Below are 20409 nucleotides of genomic sequence, written 5' to 3'. Positions count from 1 at the left end.
CATGGTTTAGCTATTACCCTTACGCAATTTTTTTTTAATCTATTATCATTAGGGGTTTATATTCTTGGCCTTCTCCACTGGACTATAAGCCCTTGGAGGGCAGGGACCATGCCTTCTTTGTCTTTGAATCTCCTGCATTGCACATAGTACCAAGGACATAGTAGGTGCCCAGTGAATGCTTCTTGGGTTAAACCTGGCACTGCTGAGCCCCGAGTGCCTTTGGCTGAACATCTGTGCTCCATTGCTCCACGTAGAAATGGGAAGAAGGGAGCTCTTGGCTCTCTCTGGTGTGCTGCTGGCACAGAGGCATCAAGTACCCAACTCTGATGAAAACCTTGGCTGTCCCTTTTCTCTTTTTTGGAGCATTTGCTACTTTAGCATCTGCATGTGTCACGTGAAACCAGTGTGGTCTATTTAGAATGTCCTTGTATTTGCAAAGAAGTCTATGACCAGTTATCTAAATCATAGTAACAGTTCTTGTAAGTTCTTTTCATTTTGTCAGTCACTACTCTTTGATTCATGATTCAGTCCCGAATTCAGATGTTCAAGGCCTTTTCACACAGAAAAAGGTTTCTTTGTTGCAGGAACTACAAAAGCTGACTTTTAAAAGGCATCTTTGAGGGAGAGATGATGCAAAAGGACTTAGCAAAGTTGGATCTAGTTTCAGCTGTAGCCCCTTTAAATCTAAGATCCGAGTTATCTGTGCCTGCTTTCCTGGTGCGTTTGTTCTACAGTTTTAGAAGATGAGACAAACAAGTAAACCAGTAAGTAAATGTGAAATTAAAATAATTACAAGTCACTGAATAAGACAATACAGATGTAACAAAGGAACCTACATCTTTGCTTACCATGGTGCCTGACATACAGAAATAAAAGTACTAGCTACCACTTGCTGAGTTCTTGCTGTGTGCTGGCACCGTGACAGACATTTCATTTAATCCTTATAGGAATGCTGCGAGGTTTTACCAATGAGAGAAATCAGGTTCAGAGAGGTTAAGTAACTTGCTGGAAAGTTAAAGAGAAAACCCAAAGCCTATTGAATATAATAAGCTCTTTAAGCAGCATTCAGGAATAAAGGTTCCAGAACCTCTATTTGTAGAAGACTTACCTAATTTTTCCCGTTTAGGCTGAAGTTGCTCGCCCATATGTAACTGGACTTCCACACTGTTTCAGGCAAATTAGGCCTCTGTGTCAGTAAAGACCAGCTCAACAGTAATCTCATTCTAACCCTTCATCTACCTAAAAGTGTCTATTAAAGTTGCCCTTTGGCCTTAAATGGCCTGTTTCTTTAACATTTTTCTTAAGCTGACCCCCCCCCCCCCCCGCCACACACAATTTTTTTGCAGCATCCATTTCTCCCATTCACCTTGGGATTGTGCTCAGTTTCCTTGCAACCCTCTTATGGCTCAAAAACAAAGACCAAACATGTTTTCTCTAGTGGAAGTGTGACCAGTCTGGGCTTGCTGCAAGGATATGTCTCCTGGCTCTCACATGTAACATTCCTCTTGTGACACTTTTGATGATGTCATTTATTCGATCTGGCTCTTCCATAAGTTCTGCCACTATCCCCACTGGGTGAACTCCATGCTGAATATCCCCTCCACCCTGCCAGAAGTCTTTCTGAGTCCATGCAAAGTGGCATTAAGTGCCCTGGGTAAGGTCCTCACACACGAGCCATTGACCACCGGTGGCTGCTCCTGGCCCTATAATTTTTGTTGATTATTTTTTATAAACTTGTGCCTAGAGCTCAGGACCAGGCGGCTGGTGAGATTGGCCCTTTCCTGCTACTGCTTGTGTCATTGGCTGGCCTTGTGTTCCGCAGTGACTGCCCTTCTCCACTCGACCCAGCCCCCGTGGACTGCCTCCCCCAGGGTGTCATGGTCATCCCCAGGTGTCATGGTGTTGGAGAAAGGGTATGGCCACACACTCGGGGTTGAATCTCAACTTGACCGAGTATTAGCTCACTCTACTTAACCTCTCTGAGCTTCTGTTTCCTCATCTGTAAAACGGGAATAATAACAGCTAGTTCACAGGTTTCTTTTACTGGATTGAGTGAGAGTATCTAATTCCTGTCTCACAGTAGTGTTTAGTAAATACTGTCTCTTCTTCTTCAGTAGTGGATTCTGCATTGGGAAGGATCAGTACTTTGGGGAATGACAGCAGCATAATGTGGGAGTCACAAAGGTTCATATGTGATTTTTTTCCAGCATGTGAATGGTTTGTGTCACCATGTAAGACCATCCGGATGCAGCAAGCTGAAGAGGAATGTGGCATGTACATGATGCCCTGCTTGGTCATGTGCCCATCTCAGAAGTGCTGTTACGCAGTTCTTTCTTGTCTTGGTGCATTTTGCCTTTATGTTTGTAACACAGCAGCCTCAACCTAACCTTATGCACCCCTTTATTACGAAAGAGTGTTTTTTAATTTTTTTTTAGGATTGTGGCTGTTTTTGTTAGTGTTCTTGGCAACAAAACAAAACAAAACAACTGCATAGATTTTGAGTGATTTGCTCCAATCCTATATGCTTTATAAGCCCTGTGATCTTAGTGATTTGGCAGAACACTTTTTTTGAATACATAGATAGTAGTACAGCAGAGATATTTGGTTTTATTTTTCTACCCTGCATCTGTGCTTTGCATTAATCTTTATTTTCTCGACCCAGAACCTTTGGCCTGGACCAGACTAGGTCCTGGAGGTGATAGAGGAGACTTCAGATAGCCGTGTGCTCAACCTATGTAGTTACTCATTTGTTCAATCCTAAACTTCCCACAAAAATTCTAAAATTATTTTGTATGAAGTTTAGGATTGAGCAAATGAGTAACTACATAGATGTTGGGTACCAGGGTTCTCATTGTAAAAGAAGGAGGGACAAAGGGATGAGGACGGTGAAGAAGCAGCCAGTGGTACTGGGTTGGAATTACAAGTTTCGTTATAAATTCACACTTTGAAAAACTATTTCCTAGCTTCATCTGCTGGAAGGGCCTAGGAGCAATGACATCTCAGTCATAATGAGCATATCTAGCATCTAAATCTTGGTTTTTAAAATTCTGTTACCCACTGAAAGGAACCCAAGGCTCCTCATGGAAATGGCCAATTGTAGGGTTAGGGCAGAGAAAGTACAAGATAAGCCCAGAACATCATGTACCAGGATGTATGGAAGTGCTTAGAAACCAAGGAGAAAATGCCAGAAGGCCACAGGAGCTAGTTTGACAGGGGCTGTTTGAGCATCAAAATGAATAACGGTCATGGATTATAAAATACTGAGTAACAAAGGATTACATGAGTCCATGTTGATATTAAAAAACAAAGGGTAAGTTCCTCTTAATAGTAAGAAACCAACTAGTCCATGTAGAGGGAAGGATAGAGTTGGGAAATATTTATTTAGCAGCCGCAGTTGAAGTATTTGATTCACCACTGGGTGGAAGTTTTTTGGGGAACCCAATATTTACACAGTGTCCAAAAGTAACAGGACGTCTTATCATTTCACAGGGAAAGAGGCACTTTTACAGCAGAGAGAGCTGGCAGATAGCACTTGAACCACATGACTGCCATAGGTGGCATCACCAGCGTAGAGCTCTTTTACCTGCCTGTAATCCTGCCGACTGGGCCAACTGTTGAGTTAGAGCTGGGTCTGGAGCTCACAGACCCCCCCAAGCCCATTGTCCAGACTGGGTCACAAACCCTTCACATGCCAGGCTGGGTCACCAGACCCCTCATATGCAGGTCTGTGAGCTAGGTAACTGGCACAAAGGTCCTTGGAACCTTGAGAGCATGGCTGCACAGGGCAGATGCCTGAGGCAGTCAACGCCAGCCAAATCGTGGTGCCTGTGTACACCAACTCCACCCACACAACTTATTTACAAAGAATGCCCCTCACCACCCCCAACCTAAGGCAAGAGGGCCTGATTAAATTATTCTGTTTTCCACACAACCAGTCATGGGCAAAACTGTTACCCAGTGCCTCCTGGGTGGTGTCCTGAGGAGAACCCACAACACTTCCCTGAGATTGTTGCCAGCAATGCAGAATCTGGAACAGAACATGGAGAAACAACCAGACAAACACGAATCTAGGGGCATTGCACCAAAAAGGGCCTGTGCTCACCACTTGTGTTAAGGTTGCAAATGACAAAAGACTGTGGTACCATTCCAGGATAAGGTGACTAAAGAGACATGACAACTAAATGCAGTGTGTGGTGCGGGATTGGATCCTGATTGGAGAAAAAGAGGATAGTTTGGGAAATCTGAATATAGATAACAGATTGTATCAGGTTTCAGGGGGTTTTTTTTGTTTTGTTTTTTTAATTTGGCAGTTGCACTGGGTTAAGAGAATGACCTTGTTTTTAGAAGATACATACTTCTGGGCCGAGCCCGTGGCGCACTTGGGAGAGTGCGGCGCTGGGAGCGCGGCGATGGTCCCGCCGCGGGGTCGGATCCTATATAGGAATGGCCAGTGCACTCACTGGCTAAGTACCGGTCACAAAAAAAACAAAACAAAACAAAAAAAGAAGATACGTACTTCTGAGAGTAAAGGGTCATGATCTCTGCAACTCTCAAGTTCAGAAAAAATCTATATTATATATATGCATATATAGAAGGTATATGGCAGAATGTTGACAATGGTTGAATCTAAGAGCTGGGTATGTGGGGGTATCATGGTAATATTCTTGTCACTTTTTTGTAGGTCTGAAAAAATTTCAAAATAAAACTAATAAAAAAAGGTTAAAACAGCAAAGCATCAGTATCACTTTAAACTTCAAAGTGTCTATTATATTATTTTTCGTATGTTTGAATTGCTTAATCTCTGATGACAAAAAATTTTTAAAAATTTAAATACATCTAATACTTCTTTCCATCTTTAGTATACCATCGGATTCTTCCTATGCCTTTTTTCCCTGGTATCCAGGTCATAGAAATTTTACTCATTGGATTGTTGTCATCGGGTTTTACATTGGATTTATATGAATTCTTCTTCTGTGTGTTTTAGACCTTCCGGATATGCTAAGGAACTGGACTTCCCACCACAGTAAAGAAATCCCTCAAACTGCTACTTAGTTCTCTAGTCTGTTCTTCTGGGCGTAATCCTGGCTTTGTGGTTCCTTGTGGCCGTGACCTCAGTTCAGCTTCCTTTTTACTTCTCCTCTTGCACTTAGCAGGCTATACTCGTATTGTTTACACTTTCATTCTTGATTGAATTAAATGAGCCTTGTAGGTTCCTTCTGAGGGCCACCAGCTTGGTTGGTTGGTCTTTTTGGCTGTGGGGCCATGAGGTCAGTAGGCACAGGCTGTGATTCCCTCGATCTAGTGAGAGAATTGCTGTACTGATGGGGCCCCATGTAATCCATTAGACTCACAAGGGCAATACTCATTCCTTCTAAGATGCTGAGTGGTTGTTTATTGCTCTGTACCACAGAGGATGGGTAATGTAGTATCTGGGACTTCTTGGGACTCATTTAGAAGGTAACATTTGATTATGCCCATCTTAACAAAGGAGCAGGTGTTAGCTCTGAGGTGTTCTCTTCAAAAGCCAGGCTTAGCTATGGAAAAAAAAGACCTGGTGATCCAATTTGGTTTAAAGGGAAAGAAAATTGTTATTTTAATTCCATTTTTTTGTTTGGGATGCAGAGAGTAATTACATTTTCTCGTTGGTTTAAAACATGTGTGTGCCTTGGAGTCAGTTTCTGTAAAGGAAAAGTGAGGGCGGTAATAGACAATTTGTGACTTTCAGAATATATTTATTTGCTTGTGTTTGAAACTAGAGATGGGTTAGGGTTGTAGTCTGCTGAAAAGGTAAAAGGAGAGTAATTTGGCTCTTTTCTTAGAAAGAGAAATCATTCTGAGATTCTTGCAATAAACGTCATTTTGTCTTACTTTGTTGGGATCAAAGGTACCTTAAACAGACGCAGACCTGTTTCATTCCTGAGAGTGCTTGTTGTTGTTCTGTGCTTATTTTTAAGAGCTGACCACTACCCATTTCTTACTCCTTATACCACACATTCAGAGACCTCTTTATATGATTATTCTTATTGAACTTGAGAGTTTATAGTAGAATACTCTTGTAATTTTTTGGCAACCTTAAAGAATAGGCAGAACTTTTAAGTTTTGTGCTTAATAGGTTGTATTATGATCAATCTGGATCCCATATGTGTAAGAAGTATGTGTGTGTGTGTGTGTGTGTTTAATTTGTGTTTACCCCACAATATTACTTTGAAGAGCAAATTCGTAATAAAGTGGATCAGAACCAATTTTATGTTTTGTGATGAAAATATTTTGCAAGCTTTTAAAATGCTGTGTAGGTACTACTGCTTATAATCAATATAATCATTATTATACTCTGTTTTCCCTTTGTGCCTCCTAGAACAGCAACCCCAGGATTTATCGTTCTCCTCAAAGAAACTCTCCTGGCTCCTTCCTTCTTATTCCACCATCTCTGACGCAATTTTCTTCACAACCTGTGTTTTTGCCTCTTCTTTCTTGTGTTTGTAAGGTAAACATCGAGGCCTGAATTGCTATCCCAGCTCACAACCCACTAACCATGAGATCTCGATACCTCACTTTCCTCATCTTTAAAATGGGGTGAAAACACACAGCAAGTTACTTTGCTTCTTCTGCTTTCCCACCCACCTCAGACTCTCTATCTTGTTAGTTACTTGAGCTTAGAACCTCTTCCATTTGAACATTCCTCCCAAACCCTCCCAGCTAGTTAACTAGATCTTTCTATTCGTGTTTTTATTTTTGTTAAACTTGTGGTTTTGATGAGTTTCATTAACTCCTCAGGAGGCTTGATTCCTGTGCTATCCCACAGCACTTAAATATGGAAACCACACAGAAAACTTAGTCCCACACAGCGCCCTGGGAAGGAGAGGGGACGTGTTTGTCGGAAGGTGGCTGGGGCTTGCTCAGACCTCGCAGCTTTTTAGGTGTAGGCCCTCCTGACAACCCAGTGTTAGTAATGCATAAGAACAAAAAGAATGCTTATTACAAGAGAAAGGAACAAAGGAGAGAGAGAGAGAGAGAGAGTAGCGACAGCAAACCAAAGCCCCTCCTGCTGCACTTGGACAGGCATGGAGAGCTGTCCCCATGCTGGCATTGGTGCCATTGGGAAACCTCTGGCTGGTTCTCTGGCTCTCCCTGGCACAGGACCTGTTTCCTGTTAGGCCATGTTGCTCTCTGGTTCAGCTACAGATACAGGTCTGCACCAAGGGCCTCCTGGGCTTCCCCTCAGGAAGAAGGTGTGATGGCACCCTGGGCTCGTGGCTGACACACCAGGAAGGTGGACAGGAGATGTCTTTGGTGTTGATCACTTATTTACTTGATGTTGTGGTTAATTCTGTGGGCCCAGTGAGCTCACGTATCCTCCTCATGATCTTTTGTTATATTTGGCCAGACACATAAATGTGAAACCCACAGCTTCCTCTGTACTTCAGCTAACTAGAAGTAGTGTTCATTGCTGTTCTTCATGTAAACCTGAAACTCATATCTTGCTTTCTGCACAGTTGTAAAACATAGTGCATTTCTCACTAAAGCCATTCCCTTGAAATGACAGTGCCCTCATTAAGCTGACACACAGCAGAGTGGAGCATGGGACTCTGGCCGGAGGTTCTCATGGGGCTCTGTTTATTCAGCTACTAGATTGGATGGTGATACCTTACAGGGATGCTTGACCATTAATTAAGACTGTATTTATGATAGTACCTTGAAACTTTTAAAACTCCAAACAGATGTTATTTATTTGATACACTATGGTCTATGAAGTTGAGAGAGACAGAGTGTCCTGTCTACAAAGACTTGAGATATTATTAGAGGAGATGAGACAGACGTAGGTGTTTATAGGACATGGCTAAGGTGATTATCTGCATGTCTGTGATGGCTTTAAAGTGCTGTGGGGTTAGTAGGGAGGAAACTTCGTGGAGAGGGTGATGTCTGAGCAGGGCTTTGAGAGATCGACCATTGAGGTATATGATATGTGTGGATGGGGTATTGACTTAAACAGGTATTGGAGAGAGGGCCCTGAGGGCACAGGGCATAGTGTGAGGAAAGGCACAAATTTGGAAACATATCAGGCCTGTACAAGCCACAGCAATCGTTGTGTTGGATGGGAGCATCAGTTTGAATTTGTGTCCTGGGCAGTGGGGGTTCAGTGGGGAACCAGTGAAAAAATGTTGAGTCAAGAAAGTGTCAAGATTAGAACTGAGCTTCAGGATGAATAATCTGGCAGTCGTTTAAAACAGGTGGAATAGAGAGAAACTGGAAGCTCTCCTTTCTGGAAGTCTACTAGGAAAATACATAAACCCCAAATGTGTTTACTTCCCAATATTTTGAAGAGTAAATGAGATAGAGGATGTGGAAATACATTTGTAGAAATGAGTCAGGATCGTCCAGGTCTCAAGCTTCCTAGACGCTCCAGCAGCAGCTGACCACCCCAACACGGTGCCTTAAGTCAGGCTGAGCTGTCACACCTTGGATGAAGGTGTGTGGCTGCACAGGCCAGCATGTGCCGGGCCCCTGCCCTCTCCTGCCCTTGCCTGGCTCTTGACTTCCTTAACTTTGTTTATCATTTCTGGCTTGAGGATACCCAATACCTGGGACTTGATCTATTTCTTTTCCCAGATTTATCCTTGACCTGTCCCAGGAGGCTCTCTCCTTCCCAGCCACTTGGAGGAACCACCTGCTCGGAGCATCCCCATTCTGACAAAGCCCTAGTCCCTAGGACCTCCCCTGTGTGGCCCTGCTAGAGTGACCAGCCCAGAGAGGACTGATGAAAAAGACTAGGAGTTGGATACAGATTCAAATTATGGTGCTACAGTTGACTTCCTGGGTAGGGGATCCCTGAACTACTTTGAGCTTCAGTTTCCTCCAGGGTGAGAGGAAGATAAGCTGTTTCTCCACCTGGCTGTGAGGCATAAAGGAGATAATGATTAAAGGGCTGGTAGGTGTGCAGTGGACATTGGTTGTCTACTGTCTTTTCTTCTGACTTTCCATTCCAGATGAAGAACGTTTCCTTATGAGCACAACATGTCCTCAATCTCTTTTTCTCTAGACTCATATTTTCCTTTTTGCCAAAGCTTTGGTATAAAAAGTTTAGTTATATGTGCTCCAGGAGTTTCCACTATTGCCTTGAGGGATGTCCCTGAGATCCCAAGAGAGAATTCTGAAGCACTTTTTCCTATGGAAAGAATGTTAGTAAATGTTGTATACATACACTGTGAGGACTGTACCTAAGGAACATTCTGGGCCAGGCAGGCTTTTGTGAAATCCTAACAGTATTGTTCATTTTCATAAGTGAGTATTTGAACAGATGTTCTCAACCACGCAACTTACCAGTAAACTTACCAGAAATCAAACATTTATAACCCGAGACTGCCTGTCGCCTGTGTGTTGCTGTTGCAATCATACGCCTCTGTAGGTGAGTGGCAGAGAAAGGATTTGACAGGAGCATCGTGGGGTTAGCCCCAAGATCCTGTGCCATCCTGACTACTCTATTTTTCATAAATGTAAGAACTCAAATTTAATGGGATGAGAGTGGGAAGGGACTCTGACCTGTCCCCAACTCATATTTAAGCCATTCCTAGCTGGCAAGAACTACCCCTGTTAAAGGACACTTTCTGATGCTTTGTGACTTTTCATGATGATTTCCTCCATGGGCTCCCTCTGGATGTCCTGAGATGTCAAGAAGTCCTTTTTTGATGTCTGCAGACATAAAGGCACCTGAGGAGGAAGAAGGGATGCCCAGGGCCTGGCCCATGTACCCCTCCTGCCACAAGAATCTTATCCCCATCACTTCCCTCTCCTGCTACAAGCATGAAGCCCACCCCCTCCCCAGGGAAAGGTGACCCTTTGAGACCTTTTATGTGCCAGGGATTAGGGAAGTGCAGCTTGGTGTCCTTCCACTGTCCCTGTCCTCTCTCCATAGGGAGGGGAGAGAGTATGGAGAGTATGCTCCAGTCTTTCAAGAGAGACCAGAATCTGCTCATTCCTTCATCTAGAGAAATGTGACACTTATGAGCAACTACTGGGAGCCAGGCACTTTAGTAAGTGCTGCAGCAGCAACTTTTTTTTTAGTCACCACAAGGTTAAGTGACTAACCAGCTATGAGTCATCCAGCCACGAGTGGCAGAGATGGGTTTAAATCGGACTTGTGTCAGAGCCCAGGCACTTAGCAGTCTCCCGTGCTGTGCAGGATGAGGCAGATAGTGTGTCTGCTGTGGGCCCGTATTGTCCATTTTTGTTGCTTATAACTGAATGCCAGAAACTGGGTAATTTACAAATATGAAATTTATTTCTTACACTTTTGGAGGCTGGGAAGTCCAAAGTCTAGGGAATACATCTGGTGAGGGCCTTCTTCCCGGTGGGTGACTCTCTACAGCAACGCAGGGTATCATATGGTGAGAATGGGCTGAGCAAGAGAGAGTTAACCTTCTCATTTGCCATCCTTATAAAGCCACCAGAACCATGCCCATTACTCCACGAATGGATCAGTCCACTCACATGTGCACACATGCACAGTCCTTATGATCTAATCACTTCTTAAATGCCCCACCTTTCTAATACCATAATCAGATTTCCCACCCTCTTAGCACTGTTACAATGGACATTCAAGCTTCAGTGAGTTTGGGGGACATTCAGTGCACAATGGGGCCTCAGAAGCTGGTCCCTGTGCCTTGGACACCCCCCCCATACGTGCTTGATGGGACAGGGGAGGGGTCTGGGCAAGCCCCTCTGCCTGCTGGTGAGGACGGAGGAGGCGGCCGCTGCCCTGGTCCCACGTTGGCCAGTGAGTGAAGAGCATGAAGAGTCTCCAGGTGTAATTTTGACGACATAACGGTGGCATTTGCAGGGTGTTGCAGTCTTCAGTTTGCTGCAGACAAAACCAAGCCCCCGAGTCCCTAGTTAATGGCAGGGTCCTGAGTGGGACCCAGCATCTGCTTTCCCCTTCCAGCGCCCACCTTCTTTTGGGAGGTTTGCAGTCTTGATCTTTGGCTTGGGCTGTTGTTTTGCCGTTTCTTCTTTTTTTTTTTTTCTTAGAGGCGATGGAAAACTGCTGATTTCCCACCCAGTTATCTGTTACCAAATATTTCTTCAGCCTTCTCTTCCTCAGGCTAGAAGTTCTTCATTTCTTTGTTCTAAAAAGATTCTTTTTGACTCCAATTTTCTGCATCGAGTCTCCTCTCTTCCCTCCCCCACTTGCATCCTTACCCCAAACTAAACTAGCTCTGTTTATCTGTGACATTTCAGGCTCTTGTTCTTTTCCAGCTTTTTTTTCCTTTTTATTGTGTTTTCACTTCTTTCAAGAGCTTTTTTCCCCCAACTGAGCCCAAGCTGCTATCATGACCAGTATTGGCCCAGAAAACTCTCCAATGCTCAGTTTTAATATGAACTTGGGTGTTTGTTTTTAGTTCTGTCATCACTAATGTCCCCCCTCCATCTTGGTGCTCCCTGACTTAGATAACACAAACACGAGGCAGCTGGGGGAGAGAGGGGTGGGATGGGAAGGGTCCAGTCAACTTTGTTTTTATTCATTTGGAACAATCTGTTTTGCTTCTCAGGTACACAAATAAGCTGTTTCTCCCCAAGTTCTTTCTCCTGGCGTCAGGCTGCCTTCGTGGATTCTTACTGCTGGGCTGCCGTTCAGCAGAAGGACTCCCTGCAAAGTGATTCTGGAAACCTGCCATTGTGGCTGCATAAGGTAACGGGAGACGTGTTCACATCTAACCTGTTTGCTTTATAGATGTAGAAACTAAGGCCCAGAGAGGCCGGGCCAGTCCACAGCCACACAGTTATGTATGCCTGACCAGGGCTGTATCTCAGATGATAAAACTGTAGCACTTTAAAGGCAAGAGGAACCTCGGAGATTACTTAGTTTGACCCCTTCATTTAGCGGATGGGAAAGTGGAGGCCCTGCTTGGATTTTAGCTCTTTAATGGTAGGCACCTCCTGTGTCTTAGTTGCCTTTGCATCGTTAACGCCCAGCAGAATGTCCTGTCCATGCTGGGTTCTCAGTACATTTTGATGTCTGAGTGAGCATAGTCAGAGAGTGGCAGAGCTAGGACTCAAGCATAGCTCCTTGGCTGGTGCCTTTCCCCACCCTACACAGGGTGTCTTGGGAAATGTAAGGACCAGTGTAGAGTTCAGTTGCTTCTAACTGATGTGTTACTGGAGCATTGAGAAGCCTAGTGGTGACTCTTTCTGGGATGCTGGCTACAGTACAGCTTTTGGAGTAGATTCCTTTGCCTTCTGATGGATCCAGATACTGCAAGGAAGGGGAGATACTACACAAAAGACAGCAATATCCAGATTCCATATCCTACCGAGAAGAGATAGAGGTCAGGAGCTCCGTGGTCAGGAGAGTGCTGGTGGGGGGTGGGGGTGGGCATTGGGAGACAGACATCCTGGGCAGTGAGGAACTTGGGCTGGAGTTGGCAAGTTTGTAGAAGAACATTCTCTGTGTAATGAAGTGACTGCATTAGGTTTTCTCTGTGCTTAGGAAAGGAGAACTTTGTTTTGGCGTGTCATTTATTTCAACCACTGGTTCTTTTGTCCATCATGAAAGCAAACAGCACGTTTGTGTATCTTTTGGTATTCTCATCTGCTGAGGAAAGCATGGAATTTTAGCTTCTGAAAAGCCAAAAGCTGAAGTCTGATGGACTCTCTCCTGTTTTGAGCTACTGTTGGAAACACGGTCAGCATCCTTTTTAAAAAGAGCAATCTAAGTTTGCCATGACTCAGGCCTGTTTTCCTTCATGTTTGTTTTCAGCCTGCCATTTGGCATAGTGATGCCCAGCAGTGATTCCTTTCTTCCTTTGGGTTGGGCTTTTCACTTTGATTTTCAGTCTTGGTGGTAGGTGGGTCCTCGTCAGCTTTGTATGGTTTAGTAGCCAGGGCAAGAAATGATAAAGATCTGCTGTGTGAATGGACACAGTTCCAGAAGTTGAACACCTTTTCATGTCAGTGTAAATCCACACTGTTGTAGTTTAAGTCCATTTGTTCTAATGCTTTTGTGAAGATGGGAATTAGTAATGAGTCACTGGGCTGGGCATTGATGCATCCACAGAAGAACATATAGTCTGAGATTGTCTAATATAAGAGTTGGCAGGGATGTTAGCAATTGTGAAATTTTTAGAGCAAGAAGAAACTCAAAAGATTTTTATCCAGATGTATTGTACGTGTACGGATAAAGGAATCTTGAGAGATCCAGCCCAAGAGTCACATACACATGCTAAACTAGCTCATTGTCCCTCTAGTCAAGGAACAGTAAATCTGGCAGCAGTGTGGGTAGCCCAGCCTTAGAGTACCTGTATTAATAATAGATTAAGAAGCTCTTTTTCTGGCAGTGGAAGACTAGCTTGTTTGGACAGAAGTGTGACTGAGTGTCTTAGTAGAGCTCTTGCCAGATTCACAAGGCTGTGGACAGAAATTGAAGTCAGGACCTGCCAACTTGGAAGGACCCTGGTCAATACTCCCAGCCTTGTGGTAGAGACCCTGAAAGGCTGTTCCTTGGGAGTAAGGAATGATCCAGAATTAAACCAGCTCTCATAGAGTCCTGGTCTGAATCATTTCAATACTGATTGAATGAAGGAGATTTGGGATTGGCAATGTCTCTAGTCTACCTGCCTGCTAGAAGCAAAAATAAATCCTCTCTGGAGGAAGGTAACATTATCCAGAGCCTCAAATTCTTTCTTTAGTTTTTCACGTATGATATTCAGGACTCACTCAGAAATAACCAGGGGTACAAGAAAACTAAGAGAAAAATCAGAAATAGAAACAGCCCCATAGGAGATCCAGATAGTAGATCAATCAGATGTGCATGTTAAGTGATATTAATAATATGTTCAAAGAATCAGGATAATATGGAGAATTGTACAGAGAACTGGAAACTATAAAAGAATCAAATGGAGATTCCTGAGCTGAAAACAATATAAGTGACAGAGAGTGGATTTTAGCTGGTGTTGACTGAGGGCCTACCATGTGCTAGCATGTATTCTCGGCATCAGAGAGCCACAGATGACGTGGTCCCTCCCTGAAGGAGCTCACTGTTCAGTGGGAAAACAAACGTGAAAGAGGACACTGAGAAGGAGTAATCAGAAAGCTGGATGGAAAAAGAGTGTGGCTATCATAGAAACAGGGGAAGGGTGTTTTCAGACCACAGAGAACTCACTTAAATGCTGAAGCATAGAAGCCATCAGGGTGAAACAGAAGTTATTAGATTTAAAGAAGTCATTAGTGGTCCCGGCAGGAGTGATTTTAGTGGTGAAGTAGGAGCTGGACGGCCGTGGGTGAAGAGCAAATGGGAGGTGAGGAAGTGAAGGTGATGGGAATAGACAGTTGCTTCAGAATTGTTTTTTCTTTTTCAGAAAGTACTCTCTTCTGGGTAACCGGAAGACAGAGTAAACAAGCTGGATGGTAACTGGAGGGGAGGCTTAGGGTCCAGGAAGATTTTGGAATATGAGGGTGGTTTGAGCACATTCAAATGCTGGTGGAAACAAGGAGGTAGAGAAGAGTCTGAAGGCGCAGAGCCCAGCAAGTACAGAAGCCCCGCGGGGAGGGTGCAGCCCTTGCCTTGACTGACCGTGGAGCACAGACTGGCTCGTAGAGCATCTTGGAGGACTAAACAGGTGTATAGGCTAAACGCTGGGACAGTGGGAGCCATCGAGGGTACCTGAGCAGGGTGAATGTGGTGGTTACAAGAATTAACCCTCAGTGATGGTGCACAGGAGGGAGTAGAAGCAGGGAGAGGGCCGCTTGGTAGGTACCGAGTGAGGGGTGAGGGTTCTGCTCAGGGAACAGAAAGGAAGAGAAGCGGTTATTTCCGAGAAGGCAAAGAACAAACAAAAAGCAGCACTTGATGTCTTATTGTTGAGTATAAGATTACAGTACAGGATAGCCAAAGGTCATATCAAGTGCCTAGACCAGGGGTCAGCAGACTCTTCTGGGGAGAGCCAGACAGTGAAGCCTCATCATGGCAGGTCACATGGTCACTGTGCAGCTACTCAATCCTGTCGAGGTAGGCACAATTGGTTGTGGCCAGATTAGGCTCAGGGGCAGCAGTTTGCCAACCCCGAGGCCAGGGTGATAACAGTGGAGGTGGTGGGAAGCAGACAGGTGCGGGGCGTCTAGAAAGGTGGAGCCAATAAGATGTGCTGACTGGACATGGAAGGATGAGGGAAAGGTCAGAATCAAGGACATGGTCAAGGTTTCAGGCACTGGGTGGAGGTGAGGCCATTCACTACTTTGGAGAAGCCTGGTGAAGGAGCCTGAGTGTGTTAAGTCAGAGATGCTCAGTGCCAGTGGGGTGTGGTGTCTGGAGATGGCGGGGCACGTTGGAGCTGTACATGTGGCGGTCTGTCAGAGGATAGGTGGTATTGGAGACTGTGGGGCTGAGTGGGTTTCCTAGGCAGTGAGTATGGACAGGGGTGAGGTCTGAGGGGTGCTCCAAGATGGAGACAGAGAGAGCCAGGGGTGGTGAGGAAAACGAGAAGGATGTGCATCCTGGAAAGAAGGACTGTTTCCGTGTGATAACATGTCAAATGCTGCCAAGAGGGCGAGTTAGTCAACTGGGATGTTGATTACCTGTACATTTGGGTGGTGGGATGGGTTGACTTGTGTCCCCTTCAAGATGTGTTGAAGTCTTAATCCCTCGTGCCCTAGAACGTGACTTTATTTGGAGTAGAGTTGTTGCAGGTGGAGTTAGTTAAGTTGAGGTCAAACCGGAGGAAAGTGGGCCCCTAATCCAATATGACTGGTGTCTTCATAAGAAGTGGGAAATTTGGACACAGACATACACAGAGAGAGGACAGTATAAAGACACTCGGGTAGAAGACAGCTGTGTGACAACAGAGACCTGGATTGGAGTTATGCTGCCACGAGCCAAGGAATGCCTGGGCCGCCAGAAAGCTGGAAGGCATGAGGAAGGACCCTCTCTTAGAAATTTTGGAGGGAGTGTGGCCATCCAGTTTGTGGCATTTGGTTGTGGCAGCCCCAGCAAACTCATACAGGTGGTTAGTGAGAAGTCAAGATTCTATCCTAATTGGAGAAATAAAAACTATGCTAGATATGAACGTTAGTGTGGCTTTCTTAGCCAGGCCAGATTCTGTAATCACATCTCCTTTATTTCCACTTTGATCTCTTTTTCAAGCTTTCCTTTTTCTTATTTTGTAAAATGCACATAACATAAAATTTACCTTTTTAACCATTTTTAGGTGTACAGTTCTACAGCAGTAAGTAATTCACATTTTTGCACCACCATCACCATTACCCATCTCCTGAACTTTTTTATCTTCCCAAACTGAAACTCTGTGCTCATTAAACAGCATTTTCCCGTTCCCTCCCCTGCAGCCCCTGGCAGCTACCATTCTGTTTTCTGCCTCTGAGTTCGTTCACTCTAGATACCTCACATAAATGGAATCTTACAATATTTGTGCTTTTGCGTCTGCCTTATTTCACTTAGCATAATGTCTGCAGGGCCCATCCCTGTTGTGGCACATATCAAAATTCCATTTCTTTTTAAGGTAGAATAATATGCCACTGTAAGTATACACCATGTTTTGTTTATCCATTTACCTGTCAGGAGACACTTGGGTTGCTTGTACCTCTGAGCTATGGTGAGTGACTGTTGGCTGCTGTGAACATCTGAGTCCCTGCTTTCAGTTCTTTGGGGCACATACCCAGAAGTGGAATTGCTGAGGGTTTTTTTGAGTTTAGAAAGCTTTCCTGTTTTCTTTGGCTTCTCCACATTCAGCAGACGCACTGTCAAGCTGGCAGCGGTCATCTCATCCAGGCTTTTCATTTCAGAGAGGTGACCCTGAGGGCCACAGCAGTAATGCCCTGCCTGAGGTTCCATGCCAGGTGGTGGGAGAGCTCACAGCCTCCTTCACACATCAGATGTTTTTCACATGTGAAAAAGGGACAGATTTAACTCGTATGGCTTCAGAAGTCTGGACTGTAACCTGTGAACTTTGGCTCGACCCAGGAAGGGTCTTTCCAGCAGCAGAGCTGTCCAGAAGGGAGCCTGCTGCTGCCCAGGAGGTCCTCAGTCCAGGGTGCCGTGGAGGTGTGGGTTGTCTTCTCATATCCGTCTTCCCCACCCTTGCTGCTGTATCTTCATGTGAGACCGGCTCCTCAGATGTTCCTGACACCAGCTGCAGCATCCCCACCCCTCCTCACTGTGGCTGTCCTCCCAGCACCCGTCATTCACTCAGGACTTTGGTAGTGACCGGTACCTCTTCTCCATCCTGAGGTGACTTCTGTGTCCTCCTGGACGGCACACCTGATGGCTCATTCTCTGTCTCATCTGCGAGGATGTTCACCTCCTTTCCAGCTCAGTCATGCCTTCCGTGGCCACCTCACTCTGAACTTGTTACCTGGAACTGGATTAGGGCCTCCCACTCTCTACGGCCACCTCCTGCCTTCCGAGGCCTTCCCCACCACGTTCAGAGAAAATGGAAGCTCAACACAAGGACGTCCTCAGCTTCCTGCCCTCAGACGCAGCACATGTGCCCGTGGCAGCACCAGCCTCTTTCCTTCCCCTTCTGACCAGAGGCTGGATCCCTCTGTGTCCCATTTGTGTTCTGTCCTTATCTGCAACTCAGCCTCCTCTCCTGAGCTCCAGATCCGTCCTCCGAGCTGTGTCCTGAACTTGAGCACTCGAAGTTCTAACATGTGCCTCCAGTGCGTCTTGCTCAAGGTGAACTTGTTTTCCCTGTCCACCCCTCTGTGACCTTCAGTGCAGGAGATGACACCCTTACCCTGTGGCACCAGCCAGAAATCTGAGAGCCATTTTGACTTTTCCTCCTTCACCCCCACACCTTGTCTGTCACCAAGTCCCAGCATTTCTTGGATGGCTCTTAGATCCTTCTACATCCCTCATCCCACGTCTGCCTCTCCAGGGCAGTCAGCCATCCTTTCTCCTGGACTCCTGCAGTGTCTCTAAATGGCTCTCACTGCCTCCATATTATTTCTACATAATCATGGGATGATTTTTTTTTTTAACCAATCTGATTTTATCATTTTCTAACTAACACTCTCCAGTGTCCCTGTGAAATGTCCATATTTATTTCTAAAAAACAAACCGTTTTGGCTAATAAGATGCCCCTCCCTCTGGTGCCTGTGACCCACTCCAGCCGAAGCCCTAGGCCCATCTCCAGCACCCCTGTGCTCCAGCGATCATGAACACACACACGCGTCTTCTTGGAGAGCCTCCCCCTGTCACCTCCTCTCTTCATCTGGCTAATTCTGAATGCATTACTCTTGTTTCATTTTCAATGTCATTGCCTATCTAGAAGCTTCCTCTGAACCTCTGGGCTAAGGGTATTTATTGCCAAGTTCAATTGCTTCAAGGGCCAGGTGGGTCAATGTGAAGCCTACAGGAATAAGATCGTAGGGGCACTGTGTGGACAGTAGACAGCATGTCCTGCCTAAAGACCCTAAAAATGGGGTGCTAGCCAAGCAAAACCTCTGCTGCACCCACCCTGGTCTGCCATGTTGCCAGGCTGTGCATTCCCAGAGCAACATGCACTTTTCCTGGAATCATCCTTGGATAGGTAGTTAAATTGCCTTAATTGTACTTAATTCTGTATTTCTAAGACTCTAAGTTCTAGGCAGGCAGAGACCATGTCCAAGTCTTGTTCATTTGTGTCCCCCTGGGACAGAGCATCGTCCATAGTGGGTGCACAAAACATATATGTGGAAGGGAGGAGAGGAAGGAGGTAGCTTGTCCTTCTGTTCAGAACCAGACTTGTTCTCCAGGAGCATTCTGACTAATGCTCAGAATGGTGGGAGATTAGAGGCACAGGGTGTATTTAAGTACTTCTCAATTCAATTCTCATGCCAGATTAAAACCAGGAGACTCAAATTCCTCTAAAGAAATCATTCAATGTAATAGTGAAGTAGAGAGTTTATGGCACAGGTGAAATTAGTGGTGTAATTTCTTCCCACCTTCTTCTTTCATTTCTCCATGTCTCTTCCTCCTCCCTTCTCTCCCACTCCATTCACTGCTGATGGTCTCCAGGAGCACTAAGGAGAGGGTGAAGTCTTTGCTGGATATGTGGGTGCATTCCAGAGGACCGGCAGAGGGCGCTTTAGGACTGCCTGATAACTGGCCTTTTTTTTGAGTGTTCTGATTTTTTTGTTCAATTTCAGAATGTGGGCATCTGTTAGCAAAATTTCTCTCTGAAACAGCAAATTAAAAAAACAAAATACCAATAAGAACAAAAAATTTAAGTGGGCAAATATTTCTTTATTTCTCTTAAGTGGATTCACAGAAACTTACTCGGAGGGGTCCACTGAGGCTGCCAGACTAGAGGTTTCCAAATCCTAGGATTTACTGAGGGCATTTGTGAAAATGCAGGGTCCTGAGCCTTGTCCATACCATTAGGTTTGAACCTCCAGGGTTAAGGCCAGGAATATGGTTTTCAGCAGTTTCCCAGGAGATTCTGATGCTGCTAGCCCAGCTTGGGTCAAGTGTGGGCACCACTGACTAAGACCAGTGTTTCTCAAATTCTCCATGCATGCAGATCAACTGGGGGTCTTGCTGCATGTAGACTCTGATTCAGTAAGTCTGATGGGGGCCCACAGTTCTACATTTCTAACAAGCTCCTAGGTGATACTAAAATTGCTGGTCTGTGGACCACGCCACTCTTTGAGAAGCAAGAATCCAGAGCTAAGGTTGGAAAACTATGACCCACATGCTTGGGCCAAATCCAGCCCATCCCTTGTTTCATAAATAAAGATTTATTGGAACACAACTATGCCCATTCATGTACACGTCATCTGTGACTGCTTTCACACTGTAATGGCAGAGCTGAATAGTTGCAACAGAGCCCACATGGCTGGCTCACAAGCCTATAATACTCACTGTGTAGCCCCTCACAGGAAAATGTTTGCTGACTCCTAATCTAGAATAGTAAAGCCCCCCACCGATGACCATAAACTCCACTGAAAAGCAACTCCCTGCCTCACAGGACAGTTCATCCCATTTCCATACAGATCTGTGAGAAGGCACTTCCTCCTTTCCCTTGTAACTTGTTCTAATTCTCCTGGCAGGAGTCTTTTCCTTCTTCCATGTGTAGATGCTTTGCTCATCATCTTCTCTTCTCCAGGTCTCCATGCTGGATCCCCTTCCACACCCTTCATCCCTAATGTCCCCCAGCATAAGGCACAGAACCTTGGGTGTCTTCCCTTGGTGCAGAATAGAAGGCCTGCCATCTTTATTTCCCATCCTCTGTATGCTGCTCGGGGAGTACATTAGCTTTTTTTGGGTAGCCCTTCACTCTTGACTTCCTGTATCTAGGGTTGTTTGTCAGTGGGTTATTATCTGAACAGCATATAGCCAGAACAGATATCCCTCATGCATCTTTTTATTTCACTTCCCCAGAGCAGTGTGGTCTTGGTTTTCCGGCTTCCTACTTGCTCACCATT

The 20409-nt window shown here is 45.2% G+C and overlaps 1 protein-coding gene across 1 annotated transcript in view; it reads left to right on the top strand.

Moving 5' to 3' along the window:
* Positions 1-20409, top strand: part of PANX1 (pannexin 1) — a 55842-nt gene that overhangs the window by 22308 nt on the left and 13125 nt on the right. The window contains exon 2 of the mRNA XM_063093436.1: positions 11544-11683. Coding sequence (XP_062949506.1) covers positions 11544-11683 — 140 coding nt within the window. The remainder of the gene's footprint in view (positions 1-11543; positions 11684-20409) is intronic.

The sequence above is a fragment of the Cynocephalus volans genome, chromosome 4 (assembly GCF_027409185.1).
Source record: "Cynocephalus volans isolate mCynVol1 chromosome 4, mCynVol1.pri, whole genome shotgun sequence".
In the NCBI taxonomy this organism is placed as follows: domain Eukaryota; kingdom Metazoa; phylum Chordata; class Mammalia; order Dermoptera; family Cynocephalidae; genus Cynocephalus; species Cynocephalus volans.
This window is presented reverse-complemented; position numbering and strand designations above follow the sequence as displayed.